Source organism: Bufo bufo, chromosome 1 (assembly GCF_905171765.1).
Source record: "Bufo bufo chromosome 1, aBufBuf1.1, whole genome shotgun sequence".
In the NCBI taxonomy this organism is placed as follows: domain Eukaryota; kingdom Metazoa; phylum Chordata; class Amphibia; order Anura; family Bufonidae; genus Bufo; species Bufo bufo.
In genome coordinates, this window is record NC_053389.1 from 550,434,943 (window position 1) to 550,453,900 (window position 18,958).

Here is an 18,958-nt window from a genome sequence, read left to right on the forward strand (position 1 = left end):
GGGATTCGTCATTGTCAGGATAATATCATCAGCATATAATGATATTACAAGGGACTTTGAACCTATTCTTAATCCGTGTATATCGGGCGAGAGACGAATGTGTTGAGCAAGGGGTTCTAAGGCTAGGATAAATAAAAGGGGGGAAAGAGGACATCCCTGCCGGGAACCGTTAGTGATATGAAAACTTTGTGAAAGCACTCCGTTGACAAAAATCTTCGCTATAGGGTCTGAATATAAACCACGGATTGCATGAATAATAGGGCCAATAAAACCCATGGATTCAAGAACAGAAAAAGCATAATGCCAGTGGAGGCGGTCAAACGCCTTTTCTGCGTCCAGGGTAACTGCAACCATAGGAGTGTTGCGTGATTCCGCAACATTAATAATGTTGAATAAACGTCTAGTGTTATCAGATGCCTGTCTGCCTTTCACAAAGCCTGATTGGTCATCACCTATTAATTTGGGAAGGATTATGGCAAGCCTGGAAGCAATCAGTTTAGCGAAGATTTTTATATCAGAGTTTAGAAGGGATTTTGGCCTAAAATTTTGAGGCGAGTCCGGGGTTTTACCAGGTTTGGGTAAAGTGACAATTAGTGCCATCAGCATGTCTGAGGGGAAGGAAGAGCCAGACATCATTTTTTAAAACAGTGGGAGAAGGAAAGGGGCTAGAGTAGGGTAATAGTGTTTATAATATTCATTTGACAGCCGTCTGGGCCTGGAGATTTTCCCAGGGGGAGGGAGGAAACTAACTTATTTAATTCAAGATCTGTAATTGGGGTGTTTAGTTGTGATAGGTGAGACTGGGATAGTTTGGGCAATTTAGCCTTATCTATAAAGTCCTGTACAAGTGATTCATAATCAGTTGGGAGGGACAAGCTATCCTTAAGATTATATAAGTCTTTGTAGTAAAGGCGGAACTGCTCTGCTATATCTCTTGGGTCAATAACTTTCGATTTAGTTGTGGGATGTAAGAGGAAGGGGATTCTAGATTTTGCTTGCTGATGTTTAAGTTTTGAGGCTAGAAGTTTTCCTGCTTTGTTTCCCTGGGCGTAATATCTGGCCTTAGTGCGTATGAGGAATTTAGTAAAGTCATTGTTAAGGAGACACATTAATTTATCCCTTTCACCACGCAGGTCAGCGGTTATCTCAACAGTTGGAAGTCGCTTATTTCTAGATTCTAGAATCGAGATCCTTGCTAGAGTATCTATTAGTTCTTTTTCCCTTTTTTTCTTTTCAATGTGGTTTATTTGTATCAAGATGCCTCTTATAAACGCCTTGTGCACCTGCCAAACTACGTACGGGTCAGGAACTGAGTTCGCATTCAATTGGAAGTATTCCTGTATGGCTTTTGTAATTTCAAGTTTGTGTTTGGGGTGGGAAAGGATAAATGGATTATTCCTCCACACTGGAGGGGGGGAGATTGGAATTGTTCCGCCAATTGGAGTAAAATAGGGGCGTGGTCAGACCATTTGATAATACCAATGGATGAGTTTAAAGTGTGGAAGAGGGTCGTTTGGTCTACTAGAAACATGTCTATTCTAGAGTAAGAGAGGTGCGAGGAGGATAAAAAGGTGTAGTCCCTTTCCTGGCCGTGCTGAGCCCTCCAGACGTCTATAAAGCCTTCGGAGTGAAGAAAAGCTGATAAGCCTATAGGAGAGCGTCTGGAGGGATTAGTTGAGTCAAGAGAGGGATCCACTATTGAGTTGAAATCACCACAGATGATTAGTTTACCTTGCTTAATTTTGTGGACTTTCTTCATAACTCTATGTAGGAAATAAATCTGGTGTTCGTTTGGCGCGTAAATATTCACCAATGTATATTTGATATTATTCACCACACATACCTAGGGATCTATCACTTGTGAGAGTAAAGAAAAGGACACTGAGTTTTTAACAGCGATAAATACTCCTCTGTTTTTCTGTGCATTATGAGAGTGAATTATAATTGGAAACAAGCGGTGTCTAATCCTGTATGCATCCTTCTGTAACAGGTGAGATTCCTGAATACACAGTACATCAGCTTTGCCAAACATCGACTCTTTCCAAAGATAAGCTCTTTTCTGTGGCAATTTAGTCCCCTGGAGTTGAGAGAAAGAATTGTCAGTCCCATGGTTTTGATCCATGGCGCTGAAGATGGCCACCACACTGCTCAAAAAGACCTGAGGGAGATATAAGCAAAGTTAAATACAGCGCAAAGTGAAGCATTAATGCAAAAAATCTGAGGAAATTAAAAGAAAAAAAACAGAAAACACTGAAGTAGACATAACATTGTGTCTACAAGTAGGGGCAAAAGTTCCATGTTGAAACCAAGAATAAAAATCTATTCAGCCTTGGATGGGTATATCATAACCTAAAGTGCACCTATGGTAGACATAAATACGTATTCAGCTGAAAAGCGCATTACGCCACCTGTGGCAGATAATTAAAACAAAAACAAACGTGATAGAGAACAAACACTTGACAAATCCTTGAAGGAAGAAAATGAGGTATCTGTGTCTTGTCCTTTAAAATCTTCACGGCTTGCCCACGAAGAGTCAACGGCTGGTCTTTCACCACGAGGGTAGATTTAGTGACTATAACTTGTAATAAAACAGGGAAAGTCCTTGAAAAGACAACTGTGCAGATCATTTTAGATGTTGAGTGTAGGGAGTATTGTGAACCGGGGTAGAGATGGTAATTTGCCAACCTTTTAGTAGAGTTTTCCCTTCTTCAAGGGATCGGACCAGGTGAGAGCGTCCATCTTTAGAAATAAGTAACTTCATAGGGTATCCCCATTTGTAAACAATTTCATGTTTGCACAGGGAGAGCGTGATAGGTAGAAGCTCACGGCGTTGTTTCAAGGTGGCTGCAGAGAGATCTGTGTATAATCTAACAGATTGGAAAGGAGCCGGGAGAGTGCCTATTTTTCTGGCTACATACATCACCGCTTCTTTTGTCGAGAAAAAATGGATACGTGCTAGAGCGTCTCTAGGGATATCTGGACCCAGGTGTTTCAGTTTTGGAACCCTATGGGCTCGGTCCACAATTAAATCTTGAGAGGAAAGCTTAGGGATAAGGGACACAAAAAGCTTTTGGATATAGGAAGGCAGCTCTGTGTTAGAAATATCTTCTGGGATGCCGCGAAACTTAATGTTGTTCCGTCGCGAACGATCCTCTAAGTCTGCCATTTTCAATTTTATGCTTTCCATTTCGTCCGCCATTTCATTATGCGCGTCGATTACTTCATTTTGGGATGTTGCAAAGTCCGACATTTTAGACTCAATATGCGTCACCCTTTGCTCAACCCTATGTAGTGTAGCAGACATGGGAGCAATTAAAGCTGCTAAATCTTGTTGCATTGCAGATTTTAAAGCTAACAGCATTTGTTTTAGAGAGTCTTCTGACACTAGTTTGTCAGAGACAGGGTAGTTAGTAAATAGTTCAGTCTCTTGAGGAGAGGAAACCAGACTAACCTGGATGTCCTCAGGTAGCTCTACCCTCGGTCTCCTCTTCTGTGGGCTTGAAGAAGGTGAGCTGGAAGTACTTGCGGCGCCATCTTGTGAGACCCTGTGTCCCGATCCTGCCGCTCTGATGTCCTCAGGAGTAGCGGGGAATTGAGGTGTTGTGAGGTGAGAGGGGTCCGGTAGGATAGGGGATGAGGCAGAGGGGAAATGTTCTGATATCTGCGATGGGGACGGAGCACTCAGCAGTGGTGAGGCGGGAGCAGAAGCGGCTCCAGGGCTCCGGGCGCCATCTTGGATTTACTCTCTTTCAAAATATCTCTCCAGATTCTCACTATTCAGCCTTGGGAGCAGCCTTTTATTCTTCCCCATCGTGTACTGATCTGAACGATCCTCTTTTTGGGTTGATTCAGGTGGAATTGAAGGTACAATGCTTGATCTATGTCGCTGTGGTGCAGGAGCTGCTGGGCTATGCGTCCATCAGACTCGGCAGCCAAGCCACGCCCCTCCAAAATGTATTTTTTTAATTAAAGGGGTTGTCTCACTTAAAGGGGTTGTCTCAACATAGACAATGGGGGCATATCGCCAGGATATGCCCCCAATGTTTTATAGGTCCAGGTCCCACTGCTGGGACCCGCACCTATATAGAGAACGGAGCCCCGCAAGGTGGTGGCTGGAGGACTACGGTCCATAGAAGTGAATGGGAGCGTACCGCACATGCGCGGTCCCCGCTCCCTTTAAATTTCTATGGGGCCGACGGAAATAGCCGAGCCAGCGCTCAGCTATTTTCGCTGGCCCCATAGAAAATGAACAGAGGGCAGCTGTGCATGCGCAGTGAGCCCTCCTTCACTTGCGGAGCTCCCGTCTCGATATAGGTGCGGACCCGCACCTATAAGACAATTGGGGCATATCCTAGCAATATGCCCCCATTGTCCAAGATGAGACCAACCATATGCCCGGGCCCCTCACAGAGGTTGTACTTACCTTGCTCCCCGGCACCCGCGTCACTTCTAATGCTGGCATGGCTGATGTTTTCACACGTGCAATGGGGGGGGGGGGTCAGCTAATAGCAGGCCAATATGGGAACGAGCCTCCTTAGCGTCACCGGCCAGGCGAGATGCAGCGGCGGCCGTGCTGGCATCAGAAGCGATGCACATCTAATCACTCCCTGCACTGAATTAGGACATTTGTCCGCATGACTCAAACTTTTCCTGGCATCTGTATCTCAGAGATTTTTTGTCTATTAGGTTCTAGTGAATATGTATGAATATGACGATATGTATAAAATCTGCAAGTGTTGGGCATCTGAGGTTCTTCTTCAGTCAGAGTTTTATCACAAACACGTATTTTTAATGAAAACATTATGCTTTAACCCCTTAGTGACCTGCCTGTTTTGGGCCTTAGTGACCAAGTAATTTTTTTCTATTTCTCATTGTTGTATTCCCAAATATATAACTTTTAATTTTTCTGTCGATGTAGTCGAATGAGGGCTTGTGTTTTTAATGACACCATTTCGGGTATACATAGCTTACTGATTAAATATTATTTAGGCTTCTTGCGCACAAACGTGGCATGTTTTGCGGTCTGCAAATTGTGAATCCGCAAAACACAAATGCCGCCCGTATGCCTCGCCACAATTTGCGGAACGGAACAGACGGCCCATTATAGAAATGCCTATTCTTGTCCGCAAAACGGACAAGAATAGGACATGATCTATAATTTTGGCAGGGCCACGGAACGGAGCAAAAGATACGGAAAGCACACAGAGTGCTGTCCGCATCTTTTGCAGCCCGTTGAAGTGAATGGGTCCGCACCCGAGCCGCAAAAAATGCGGCTTGGCTGTGGAACCAAACCACGATCGTGTGCAAAAGGCCTTAATGAGTATTTATTCAATCAAATTTTTATATATTTTTTTGGGGGGGCAGCAATACCACAGAGTTTTTACATTATAAATGTTGTGGCATTCATGTTTCGTCATAAATAACATTAGAACTTTATTCTCTGGGTCAGTATAATTACAGTGATACCAAATTTATATATATATATTTTTTAAGTTTTACTAATTTTGCACAATAAAAACCTTTTCTTTAAAAAAAATGTTTTTGCGTTGCTGCTTCCTAAGGCCCCTAACTTTTTTATATTTTGTTCCACTGAGTATTTTTTTAATTTGGATATTTTTTTATTTAATAAAACTTTTTTAACTTTTTCTAACCATTTAGTACTCCCACAAGGGAACTTCAACATGCGATCTTATGATTGCTTCTATAATACACTGTACTGCTTATGCAGTACAAAGTATTATACTGACAGTGCTATACTGACATCCGTATACAGATATACTGCAGGCAGGTGTGGAACCTTCATTAGGCCCTAAGCTGCCATGTGAATACATCAGCACTGCTTTCTCAAAACCATTTATATGTCGCAGTTGCTATTGATTGTGGCATCTAAGGAATTAGAGAAGGAGCCCATCTCTCATGTAAGAGCAGAGCCCCTGCTCTCCTCTGCACAGGAGAACCGTGCAGCTCTTAGATTGGGTTAGCATAAAAGGGCGGCAGCCTACACTAAGGTACCTTAGTGACTGCTATACATAGGCATATTGGCAACATTTATTATGTCTTTTAAGGTATGTTCACACAATGGCTTTCATTTATAAGCTATGGTAATGTCACAGTTCTGTGGTATAACAAATCCAAATGATGACTAACAGTCCCTCTGAATTATAAAAAGGTCCCCCAGGCTCTCTTGAGGTTTCTCTTACTTTGATAGCAATAATAACCATGAATGATGCTCTATTCGTCCTCTCAAAAGTGATAGAAAGCCCCATGAAACAAAATGGAGGCTTCTAAGATGAAGCCTTAGATTTTATTCCTACGACACCTAGTCAGTTCCTACACATCTAGAAAACGCATGGGAGTATAAAGGGACTTTGCTAAACATGTAAACCAGAAGGTGACATAAGGAAACAAATCGCATCCCATTTATCATGCCCCATGCATTTCGATAAATTTGATGCAATTTGTGCCATTTTGGGAGATTTATCACAACTGGTGCAAACAGAAACTGTCTTGGTTACCCATAGCAACTAATCAGACTCTAGTTTTAATTTTTCAAAGCTTCTATGAAAAATGAAAGGATCAATCTGATTGATTGCTAGATTTTTTAAGCACCAGTTTTGATAAATCTGCAACATGACTATTGATAAAGACACTGCTTTTACACAAGCGAGTTATACTCATGCTCCGAGTCCAGAGTGGACAACACAGCTCCTGTCCTGAACTTCCAGCCCTGCCCCTGCAGGGGTCGCATATCATTATATTGATTTATAATGCTATGTAACCCTTACAGTTCTGGAATGTATTGGATAACACTGACAGCATTATGTCACTGTTATCTAATACATTCCAGAACTGTAATGGTTACATAGCATCATAAATCAATATAATCCTACGTGACCCCAGCAGTGCTAGAAGTTCAGGATAGCCAGGTGCTGTGTTAGGCCTCTTTCACACGAACATGTGCGCTCCGTGGCTGTATTGCAGACCGCATTTGCGGATCCGCAATACACGGGCATCGTTCCGTGTGCATTCCGCATCACGGATGCAGACCCATTCACTTCAATGGGTCCGCAAATCCGGAGATGCGGAATGGTGTGGAACGGAAGAACGGAACCCTACGGAAGCACTACGGAGTGCTTCCGTGGGGTTTCGTCCCGTACTTCCGTTCAGCAAAAAGATAGAACATGTCCTATCTTTTTGTGGAACGGCTGGATCACGGACACGTTAAAGTGAATCGGTCCGCGATCCGCTGCGGCTGCCCCACGGTGGGTGTTCGTGCATTGCAGCCTGCAATTTACGGGCCGCAGCACGGCCACGGGGCGCACACGTTCGTGTGAAAGAGGCCTTATACTCACGCTCCGGAGTGTACAACTTGCTTGTGTGAAAGCAGCCAAAATCTTCCTGCATATGTGTGCTCTTTCTAAAGAAAATGCTTTTCAAGAACATAAAGGTAACCAGAAAAATATCCAGAAATTAACTTGCCAGCAAATGCCAATATTATATTTTGGCATATGTCAGCTCTACAGTAGCCCATGTATTCAATACAGGTTATAGCAGGATACTTATTTTTATTTTCAAATGCATACTGACAACATGATGTGATGACAGCCTAATATACACTTTAGTCATCAAATTTCAGCAGTTAATTACAGCTTGTTCCACTGCACACCTGCAATGAAGATGCTGCCTGACTGAAGGTCTCATCAGAAATATGCCACTATTTCTAAGACAAAATGTATTTAGTCAACTAAACCGGAACATGTACAGCAGGCATATATAATTCTGTACGTGTAGGGTGCACATATAGCATATAACATGTACAGGTCTGCATCTTTAGGCAAGTGTACAGGGCTGTACTTACAGTTTGTGCTGCCAAAGGCACTAAGACTGAATACACCCCACTAAGGTAAATCCACGGCACATCCACGCGTGATATGCACATTTTGCTGCAGACTCACAGCGCATTTATCCCCTATAATTCAAAGTGAATATATCCGAGACAAATCCACAGATAAATGATCAGACAGTGCCTGCAAATCCATAGACAAAATCTGCAGCAATCCTAAACTGTTTGAAGCCACCCACAAAATGGGCCCAGACATGGCAGGTTAGCAGTTCAGTGCCCAGGGCCCACGTTTCTGGCTGCTGATTCTGACCCGTCACTTTCCTCTGCCATTGTCTGTCACCCTGTTATCCCCTATGCCCATATGTCATCCTCTGCCCTACCACCACATTATACCTTTTATACCCTATCAACCTATGTCACCTATTGTTCCACCCATTCACCATACATCACTCCCGATATATCCCTGTCATTCTAACATCACGCCAAATGGAGAAGCATTGTCATTTGGAAGTCAGTGGACTCGCCACTCCAGTCACATGTGAACAGTCTATGTGAGAGTTGTATATTATATGGCAGTAGAATGGACTATATCTGGTCACAGGAAAGTAGGACACAGACATGGTTTATTGTAGTGTCCAGCTCTTACACATCAGGGGCTTCATTAGAGGCATCACAGATTCTACAGCAGTAAAATGCCGTCCTGTGACAGAAATAGTACAGACCCCATTATAGTTAATGGGGTCCATCTTGTCATGTGTGTCCATTATGCAAAGGACTGCCTCTATAAGGGTATGACCACACGGCGTGGCCGTGATCCGGTTGGGTTGCAGGTGTGCTGGGGTCAAGAACCAATTAGACAATTAGACCACAGCTGCCTTTCATTTAACTAATAAAGACTGCACTGTTTAGTTGGTCTTCATTGCTAATGGCCGCGCGGTATTAAAGTCACGACTGGGTCATGTGGACATACCCCAAGAACAATAGAAATATTTAGCATATATGTGAGTGAAATCTTAGAGGGTTTTTTTGCCACAGAAGTGGACTTCAGCACCTTAATCCCTCAAATGGAAGGTGTCAGGCCTGTTTCATATTGCTGTAATATGGACGCATTTTAAGGTTAGTATCCAAGATCCCACACCCTTTCCAGTGAAAGCTGACACACCAGAGGATTATATAGTGATCTAAATTCAGCTCTTTAGGACCTGGGATTGGAGACATGGGTATTGTGTTCGTAATGCAGATGTTTAAATGCAGCCAAAATCATGACGCTGTGTGAAAGCAGAGTCAATGTGTTGTTAAAGCACTATTACTATTAGACCACTTTCAGCAGTACACCATAAAGCATATTCTGGTGTTCATAAGAGACTCTTGAAGGAAGGCAGCAGGGCCATTACACACAGAGCAATAGTGTAACACTAATACTACATAATACTAATAGTACATCCAAAACCTGCATATCTTTTTCCCCATAATGTTGCTCCCTATATGCTCCTTCTTGGTGCAGCAGCCCATGTGGGATAGAGTACAGTTTCCATCTTGTACTGCTGACATCTATTCCTGTCTCCTCTGTATTCCCGTAGCTGCTGAGCAGCAAGTCTCCCCCACCCCCTTCTTGTGCATCTCATATTGTGGTCCCTCAATGGTGAGTCTCCCACACTAGATCCCAGTTACAGCCTCCTATAATTCCTAGTGCTGGGACTGAGAATGCTCGACCAGCAAGCTGAAGCTGAACCACCTATCAGTCATAACCCTAGGCTGGGAGCTTTAAAAGTGCATTCTAGATCAGGATGGGCTGTTTCACACGAGCGGATGCCGTGCGGGTAATCCGAAGTGTGAATGACAGCCAAGCCGTGCTCCGGACAGCAGAGACACGGAGCATTAACATGATTGAAAATGCTCTGTGCTTCTCTGTGACATTTTTACTACAAAATCACGGTGACAACTTTATCTCACTGGGATTTTGTAGTAAAAAGGTCACAGAGAGGCACAGAGCATTATCAATCATGTTAATGCTCCGTGTCTCTGCTGTCCGCTCGTGTGAAACAGCCCTAAGTGGTGAGTGATTATGTGGGAAATACTGAAAAGATTGAATCACTATATTTTCAGGATTTTTTCTTTGTAAGGGCTCATGCACACGACCGTATGGCTTCTTCTGTGTTTTGCGGTCCGTTTTTAACAGATCCGTTGTTCCGTTTTTTGCTTCCGTTTTCTTTCCGTTTTTCCGTTCCGTTTTTCCGTATGCCATATACAGTATACAGTAATTACATATAAAAAATTGGGCTGGGCATAACATTTTCAATAGATGGTTCAGCAAAAACGGAACGGATACGGAAGACATACGGACGCATTTCCGTATGTGTTCCGTTTTTTTTGCGGACCCATTGACTTGAATGGAGCCAAGCACCGTGATTTGCGGACAAGAATAGGACATGTTCTATCTTTTCACGGTATGGAAATACGGAAATACTGAAACGGAATGCACACGGAGACACTTCAGTTTTTTTTGCTGAACCATTGAAATGAATGGTTCAGTATATGTACCACATACTGAACTAAAAAAACGGGCAGTATACTGAACGCAAAATACTGTCGTGTGCATGAGCCCTAACGCAGACTTTCAGTAGGAGTCAAGTCCTATAAAGCAGAATACACCTTAGGGTTCGTTCACACGAACGTGTGATGCCCGTTGCCGTATTACACGGATCCGCAATACACGGGCACCATTCCGTGGCCATTCTGCATTACGGATGCAGACCCATTAATTTCAATGGGTCCGCAAATCCAGAGATGCGGAACAGAAGAACGGAACACTATGGAAGCACTACGGAGTGGTTTCTTGGGTTCCATTCCATGCTTCCGCAGCACAAAAAGATAGAACTTGCCCTATCTTTTTGCGGAACGGAAGGATCGCAAACCCATTCCAGCGAATGGGTCTGCGATCCCCATGGACAGCGCCCATGCATTGCGGTCCGCAATTTGCGGTCCACAGCACGGGCACGGGCTTCACACGTTCATGTGAACAAGCCCTTTAAAGGGCATTTGTGAGCAGATTTGCACCTATGAAACTGGCTGAGATGTTTCATGTGCGCTTGGCAGCTGAAGGCATCTGTGTTGGTCCCATGTTCATATGTGCCCGCATTGCTGAGAAAAAGAATGTTTCAGTATATGTAAATAAGCCTCTAGGAGCAACGGGGGCAGTGCCGTTACTCCTATAGGCTCTGCTTTCTCTGCAACTGCAGCTCCCTCTGCACTTTAATTGACAGGAGCAGGTGTGATGACATTTACATTGCCTGGCCCTGATAAAGAGAAACTGGAGCCTCTACATGTAACGGCTACGCCCCCATTGCACCTAGAGGCTCATTTGCACATAGTAAAGCATAATGTTTCTCAGCATGCAGGCACATATGAACATGGGACCAACACTGCTCCCAAGTGCACATGTAACAGGTCAGCCTGTTTCATAGGTATAAATCTGCTGACAGATGCCCTTTAACACTTTCCATGCCGAGAATGTATCTCATATCCTTGCAGAAAGGCACTTCAGTAGCTAAGGACGTTTTATTTATTTTTTAAGATGACAATCTAAGCTGTAAAAGAAGACTGGCACTGTGGTGCAAGCCAAAATACTTCCCGAGATACAGCTGTTAGAAACAGTTCCCAGCTTTCACTCCTGACGCAATTTCTAAAGGCGGTTCATCTAATCACCCCCCTGTGTCTAATTATGCCATTTATTGACCTAATGACCCAGAGGTTTACTAGTGTATAGATCACAACGCCAAAGAAGTCGCACCAAACACCCCCCCAAACATCAATAAAGTTTCCATTTTACACTGTCACTATCCTGTCCATACCCAGTTTTTAGAGTAAAATATGCAGACTGCCTCTCTAGCCATATCCGTTACACTCTGCAATAATAGAGATAACGATTATCACTAGAGAGGAATATCTAATATATTTCTTGCAGATGGAAATGTTTTTCTCAGTCAGAAAAGACATTTTCATTCACTGACTGTCACCACAAATAATTGTTTTCAATTACCGCAGTTTTTTTTTTTTTATGTAATCATTTTTTTGTTGTTTTGATGCAAACGTTTCTAAGGCTACTTTCACATCTGCACTTTCCTTTCCTGCATTGAGATCCTTTATAGGATCTCAAAACCGGAGGAAAACACTTCCGTTTTGTTCCCATTCATTGTCAATGGGGACCAAACTGAACTGAACGGAACAAAGTGCCCCAGAATGCATTCCGTTTTGTTTCATTGTGTTTCCATAACGCAAGCTAAAACGCAGCAAGCCATTTTTTGTGTGCGTCATGGGATACTGATCAAGACGCATCCGGCATAATATACAATGCAAGTCAATGGGCCAGATCCATTTTCTCAAAAGAAAACTGATCCAGCAGCCATTGACTTACGTCTTGGTCACTTTAGAGATAATACAACTGGAACGGATGCAGCCAGTTGTAGTATCATAACAAAAGCGTTTTTGCTGATCCCTGCCAGATCCACAAAAAACGCACATGTGAAAGTAACCTAAGATAATTCCTGTTTGTGACAAATTTACCTGACAGTCGACATGGTTGTCAACACTCCATCAAGACAACTGCAATCATCCAGTTGTCTGCTTTCAGGAACTACAGTATATAGGTTTTAGGGCTGTAATTAATTTTAAAGAACTGTAATCCCTGTACTGTATAATTTACCACTTTTTTTAATGTCAGCTTAAAAATAGAGTTTTGGGCTTTCCATTCTGGTGATTTTATTAAAATATTAGCATGTAAATTTAGACCTAAGTGCTAGGTATGACCTTTGAACATATTGAAGTGTGATCCATATAACTTTCTGCCTGGGTCACACTGTTGTCCACTAATACCAACTTTTATATTTTTTTTTTTAATGAAAAAATTAAATTTTGATGCCAGGTGTCTAATTTCAGAAAATATAATAAATAGTAAAAGTAATAAAATGATTAGGGACTAGAGGCACAGACAAAAAACCTCAGACGGTTAGCCTCCTTGTTGATGGCTTCCTGTTGGCACATGAAGATTTTTATCCATACACTCTACAAAATGTAATGAACTGAGAAAAGTATAAACATCCAAATGCAGGTGGACTGGAAAACTGAGCACAGATGAGTCACATTTATATTTGGGAATTATCAACATTTTTACCTAGTTCTGAAATGAGAAATAGTTTTCATTTAAAGGGGTTCTCTGAAAATGAATTAAAAAGACCACAGGCAACCTGTCCAAGAATGCAGAGCTGTCTAGGGGGCAAGGCCTCACTACACACTTCGCTCTTGCATTTACTGCATATTGGTGAGTTTTCCTGTCAGGCTGGCAGCCATCATAGAATTTTGTAGGCAGGATCACATCATTACCATCTATTTTATAGATGTGTTGTGTGTAGTGAGGCCTTGCGCCCTTGCTCCTCTAAGCAGCTCTGTAAGTGGAGGCAACCAGTCCTACTCACATTCCAGGAATGGCTGCTTGCGTCCATTTTGAATAAATTATTTGAAGAACCCCTTTAAGGTTCCATACATAGATTTAGGGTGCCTTCACACATTGCAGACTGTTGCAGAAAATTCCTGAAACTAAAAATTAGTTTAATTCACCTAAACGGGACTTGAAGAAATCCATGTGCTTCCCACCAAAAAACCCCATTCAGATGACTGATGAATTTATGAAGATGAACATATTAATTTATTTTCAGTTGCAAACATTTTCCGCAAAAAAAATCTCCCCCGTGTGAATGCATCCTTATAAACCATGTGATGACTCTCTTTGGCACTGCATATTTAATGTGGTTTTAAGTTACAATGGTCCAGGAAAGACCATCATATGTTGAAAATACAGTATTATAATGAGAGACCACTGTATGTTAAGAAATCACTGTACAGGACATTTTTGTTTCAGTTTCAAATTCTCCTAAAACTCTTTATATTTCACCTCCAATAGTGAGCTTTCAGATTATACATTCTGGGTGGTGATGGATGTATCAATTTTAACTTTAAAGGGGTTTTCTGAGATTTTAAGGCTAGGTCTACACAACGAAATTTGTTGCGCGACATTTTGTTGCACCAATGTCGCGCGACAATTTTTATGATGGCAGTCTATGGTGTCGCACTGCAACATGCTATGACTGCGACGCAACAGTTGCAGAAAATCCATTTGAGATGGATTTTCTGCGACTGTCGCGTCACAGTCGCAGCATGTCGCATGTTGCAGTGCGACACCATAGACTACCATTATAAAAATTGTTGCGCGACATTGGTGCAACAAAATGTTGCGCGACAAATGTTGCAGTGTAGTTGTGCCCAAATGTCATTGTGTAGACCTAGCCTAAGGCTATTTTCACACTTGTGGCAGAGTGATCCGGCAAGCAGTTCCGTTGATCCAACAATCTGCATGTAAACGGACAGCATTTGTAGACGGATGCGGATACGTCTCACAAATGCATTGCAAGAACTGATCCGTCTCTACGTTTGTCATACGGACAAACGAATCAGTTTCTATTTTTTTTTCACAGTTTTACCGGTCTGCGCATGCGGATCTGGCATTGCAGTATTTTTAATGTGGGATCCGGCACTAATACATTTCAATGTAAATTAATGCCGGATCCGGCATTCCGGCAACTGATCTGGAATTTTGGACGGAGGTAATACTGCAGCATGCTGCGGTATTTCCTCCGTCCAAAACGCCGTTCAGTGACTGAACTGAAGACATCCTCATGCATCCTGAACGGATTGCTCTCCATTCAGAATGCATGGGGATGAAACTGATTAGTTCTTTTCCGTTATTGAGCTCCTGTGACGGAACTCAATACCGGAAAACAAAAACGCTACAGTGAAAGTACACTAACACTGATGACCTATCCTCTGGATCCTCATCAGTATCTCATCAGTGGGGGCATGACACCCAGGACCCCCACGGATCAGCTATTTGAGAAGGTAGCGGCACTCGCAGTAGCGCCTCAACCTTCTTGCTGCTTTCTCTAGTCTAGGTCAAGTAACAACAAGTTCATCAGTCACATGACCTAGGCGCATCTAAGCTCCATAGAAGCGAATGGGGCTGAGCTGCCATAACAAGCACAGCCGCTATACAATGTGCTGCACTGTGCTTAGTAAGCATGAAGAAGGCCACGGCACTCTCAAACAGCTGTTCAGCAGGAGTCCCAGGTCTCGGACCCCCACCGAACAGATACTGGTGACCTATCCTGAGGATAGGTCATCAGTGTTAAAAGGACACTGTCACCTGGATTTCACTTACCGATGTCCTAGCATCGGCCTCACAGAACGAAGTGCGCATGTGCCAGCTTCGCTCGACCCGGAAATGCGTGAGATTTCGGGCGCAACAAACAATTAGCAGTGGGGCAGTGCTGGGCTCCAAGATAATGGGCATGGCTGGAAGGACAGCCCCTTGGGCTCCTTATTGAGGTCATTAGCATATTAATAAAAGCGATTTTATAGACTAATTACAAGACACAGGGCAGTAATACTAGTATATTTTAATGTAAATTGTGGAGACTGATGTGGTGATGTTAATAGCTCAGTAAGTGAAATCCAGGTGACAGTGTCCGTTTAAAAACTCAGAAAACCCTTTTAAGGGTACTTCTACATGGCGATGTGTTGAGCGACTAGAAAGTCGCGCAACAATTCATGTAATGATAGTCAATGGTGTTGCAATGCTGGATTTTTTTTTGTCAGAAATTGCACCTGACTTTTACTCCATAGGCTTTAATGTTAGTTGTGAGCAACATGTGACTTGGCTACATTTTCACAGCCAAACCGCAGCTCTAAAATAGTCATGCGACAACGAGTTGCAGACAAGTCGCACATATTTTTGTACCGCATGACTTTTCAGTGTCTTGCTGTCGCGGTATGGCCTCATGGTCCGGTTTCCTGATGCAGTTTTGGAAGCCAAAAACAGGAGTGAATTGAAAAAACAGAATGGGGGATATTTATGAAGCCCTATACGCCACAATTGAGGCGTAAAAAACATACACATCAAGGCGCACGGCATCTGTGCACCATAATGTGCGACTTTTTGAGCTTCTTGACACTTTCCCAAAGGGCCGTCAAAAGGGGGCGTGTCTTAGCTGAAAGGGCGTGGCTTTGCTACGTCTGCCGCATTTACTATAACTTTCGCCAGAAAGTGGCGGAAGTTATAGCTGAAATCTACACCAGCCTGTAACTGGCATAAACTTCACTTTCTGGCGCACAGCAGGGCAGAGGCTTCTGCTTCATAACAAATCAGGTGCATCTCACGCGAGTGCAGGGAGATCAAGACTGGCGGATGGATCCACCAGTCTTGATATATCTCCCTCAATACCTCTTATCTGTCCTTTTTTTTACTTTCTCTCCTGTTATGATCCACTTCTGGTTTTAGCTTCCAAAACTGCATAAGGCTACTTTCACACTAGCGTATTTCTTTTCCGGCGCTGAGTTCCGTCCTAGGGGCTCAAATCCGGAAAAGAACTGATCAGTTGTATCCTAATGCATTCTGAATGGAGAGAAATCCGTTCAGGATGCATCAGGATGTCTTCAGTTCAGTCTTTTTGACTGATCAGGCTTTTCAGAAAACCGTAGCATGTTGTATTTTTACCTCCGGCCAAAAATCCGGAACACTTTGACTGAACGCCGGATCCGGCCTTTTTCCCATTGACTTGCATTAACGCCGGATCCGGCGCCGTGTGTTCCGTCAAAACGGATCCGGCTTTTGCATGTTAAACCCGAAAAATGTGAAAAAAAATTAAAGTCCATAAATGGCGGATCAGTTTTTTTTTCCAATGCATTTTTTCATTGTGATCAAAACCCTGATCAGGATTCAAATGTAATCAGTTTTCACACGTTTTTCCGGATCCGGTGGGCAGTTCCATTGACGGAATTGAACGCCGGATTCAAACAACGCTAGTGTGAAAGTAGGCTAAGAAAACCTGACCGTATGGCCGCACCCTAACGCTGAAAACCAGGAATGCTAATGAAATAAGAGTAAATCTGCCCATTCACACGGAGACGTAACACAGAGACAGATTACTACTTTGTGTGCAAATCCAATCGTGCAAAAGCTGTGACAGGAATTTTCAAATTCAGGCTTCCTTTTGGAAAAATTGCTCCATCTATTGGGAAAAAAAAATCATCCAATTTCTGCCCTGAAGATTTCAGAGCAAACGTATTTTTGTACTACAGGCTTGCGTTTTTATCCCTGACGCTTTCATCTTACTGTAGGCCAATTACCGATGCCACCACCTCAGGATTGTTGTGTTGCCCTGTCATGTATGGCCAGCTTACCACTTACATTTCACCAGACATAATACAGGTCAGTGTGCCAGGGTCTTTTTTTTTTATGTAGAAAATAAAAAAAATTAGCTATGCTCTGGTATAGCAACTCATAAATCCAGTAACCTAGATAGACAAAAGCAGACTGAAAATTCAGCAAAGGCAGATGAACAGTGACTTCAAAGAATGACTGCAGGTAGCAACTTAATCAACCCAGCGGGGGCTTGTGTCTGTCTTTTTACCACAGAAAAAGGCGCAAATACATCAGGAAATATCGCGTTTGATACATGTGCCCTATTTATTATTGCACCGCTTTAGTTTTCCTCGTCACTTTCTTAGGAAACAAAGAGTAGTCGCACTATAGTCATCGGTGTATTAACCCTTTAAGGCGGTGACATAAATCGCTGTACGTATCGGACAAGGAAGGCCTGTCACACAACATTCTCCTCACAATACATCTGTTCAAAACTATGTGGTGGTTTTGGCAACATGGTAATAAATGTGTCATGCCAACTACAGAGCGCTGGCATGGCCAGAGGTATAATTCTACCAGGAGGTAGGGGTGTTCTTTCCTTAAAATGAAAAGCATGAAGTCCTCCCAGTATGCCATTACAATCCCCCTCATGTCCCACATCCTGACAGGAGGCACTGGACTAGCAGAAGCTGCTCCATTACACACCTCAAGCCTGTTATGTGCCCTGAAAACATAGACAATGCCATGGTGCTGTGGTAGGGGCTACTCACCGTGGTACTCCTGTCCAGGTATGTAGTAGCTGGGGTTCCCCGCCAGGTGCAGCGATATGAGCACCTCTCCTTGCTCTCCATCTCCCTCCAGCTCACCGTGGTGGGTGCAGAGGAAAAAGAATGGGGAGAATCTGGGGTAATACCCGACTGCTCCTCCTGCAATGGCCACACTCAGCATCCCAAGCAGTAGCATAGTCCAGGAGCTCCTCTGATCCATTGCTGGGCTCCCCGAGGCTGCTTGTACTTATTCTATATACTGCATAAGTGGCTGAGAGAAGAGCGGGCACGACAAATAGCAATAAAAGTTTACAGGGATAAAAGTGAATGCGACTGTCTCCTCTGCAACTAAAAAAAGCACGAATGGGAAGCAGCTGTTTACATACTCCGTGCACCTTGTACAGGCAGCACCAGAGCCAATAGACAGGTGGCAGAAAGGAGACCGAGCACTCGATGAGGGTCCCTTACACAGGAGCTGCTCGCTTCATCTACTCATCGTGTTATCTGTGCACAGGGACACGCCCCCCGGCGTCTGATTGGACCACCAGCTGTCCATCACCATCTGCCAGGAGGGGCTTGGAAAGGTGAATGGTCCTGGTATTAGATGATAAATAATAGGAGCCGAATGTGTCGCTGTGTGAAGTGCATGACTGGGTGTTATATCTCCCAGCCGTTTGTGGGAATTCATCTCGGCTCTTGTTCTGTTTTCCACACCATTTGCTCCAGTATCACTTTAGGAGATATGGTTTTATAATGAAAAAGCAGTCTTCAGACGGTGCATGGAACTGGTCAAACGTGTACCTCAGGGTGGCCGGATATCTGTCAGGAAAACCTTAGAACTAGTACTGCATATGTCTAATAACCTCATTTCTGCGGCGCGCAGTGCTAATCGACATTTGCTTCAATAAAATGTTACCTCAGGGAGAGAAGTGACTGAAGACAGAGTATTAATGAGTAGGGAAGACAGAGTATTAATGAGTGAGGAAGACAGGGTATTAATGAGTGAGTAAGACAGGGTATTAATGAGTGAGGAAGACAGGGTATTAATGAGTAAGACAGGGTATTAATGAGTGAGTAAGACAGGGTATTAATGAGTGA

General features: G+C 43.3%; 1 protein-coding gene across 2 annotated transcripts in view; it reads right to left on the reverse strand.

Moving 5' to 3' along the window:
* Positions 1-18,318, reverse strand: part of RELN (reelin) — an 841,105-nt gene extending 822,787 nt beyond the window's left edge. For both annotated transcript variants that reach the window (XM_040412563.1, XM_040412554.1), the window contains exon 1: positions 17,864-18,318. In XM_040412563.1, the coding sequence (XP_040268497.1) occupies positions 17,864-18,080 (217 nt within the window). In that variant the 5' untranslated portion in view covers positions 18,081-18,318. The remainder of the gene's footprint in view (positions 1-17,863) is intronic.
* Positions 18,319-18,958: the final 640 nt, after the last annotated feature.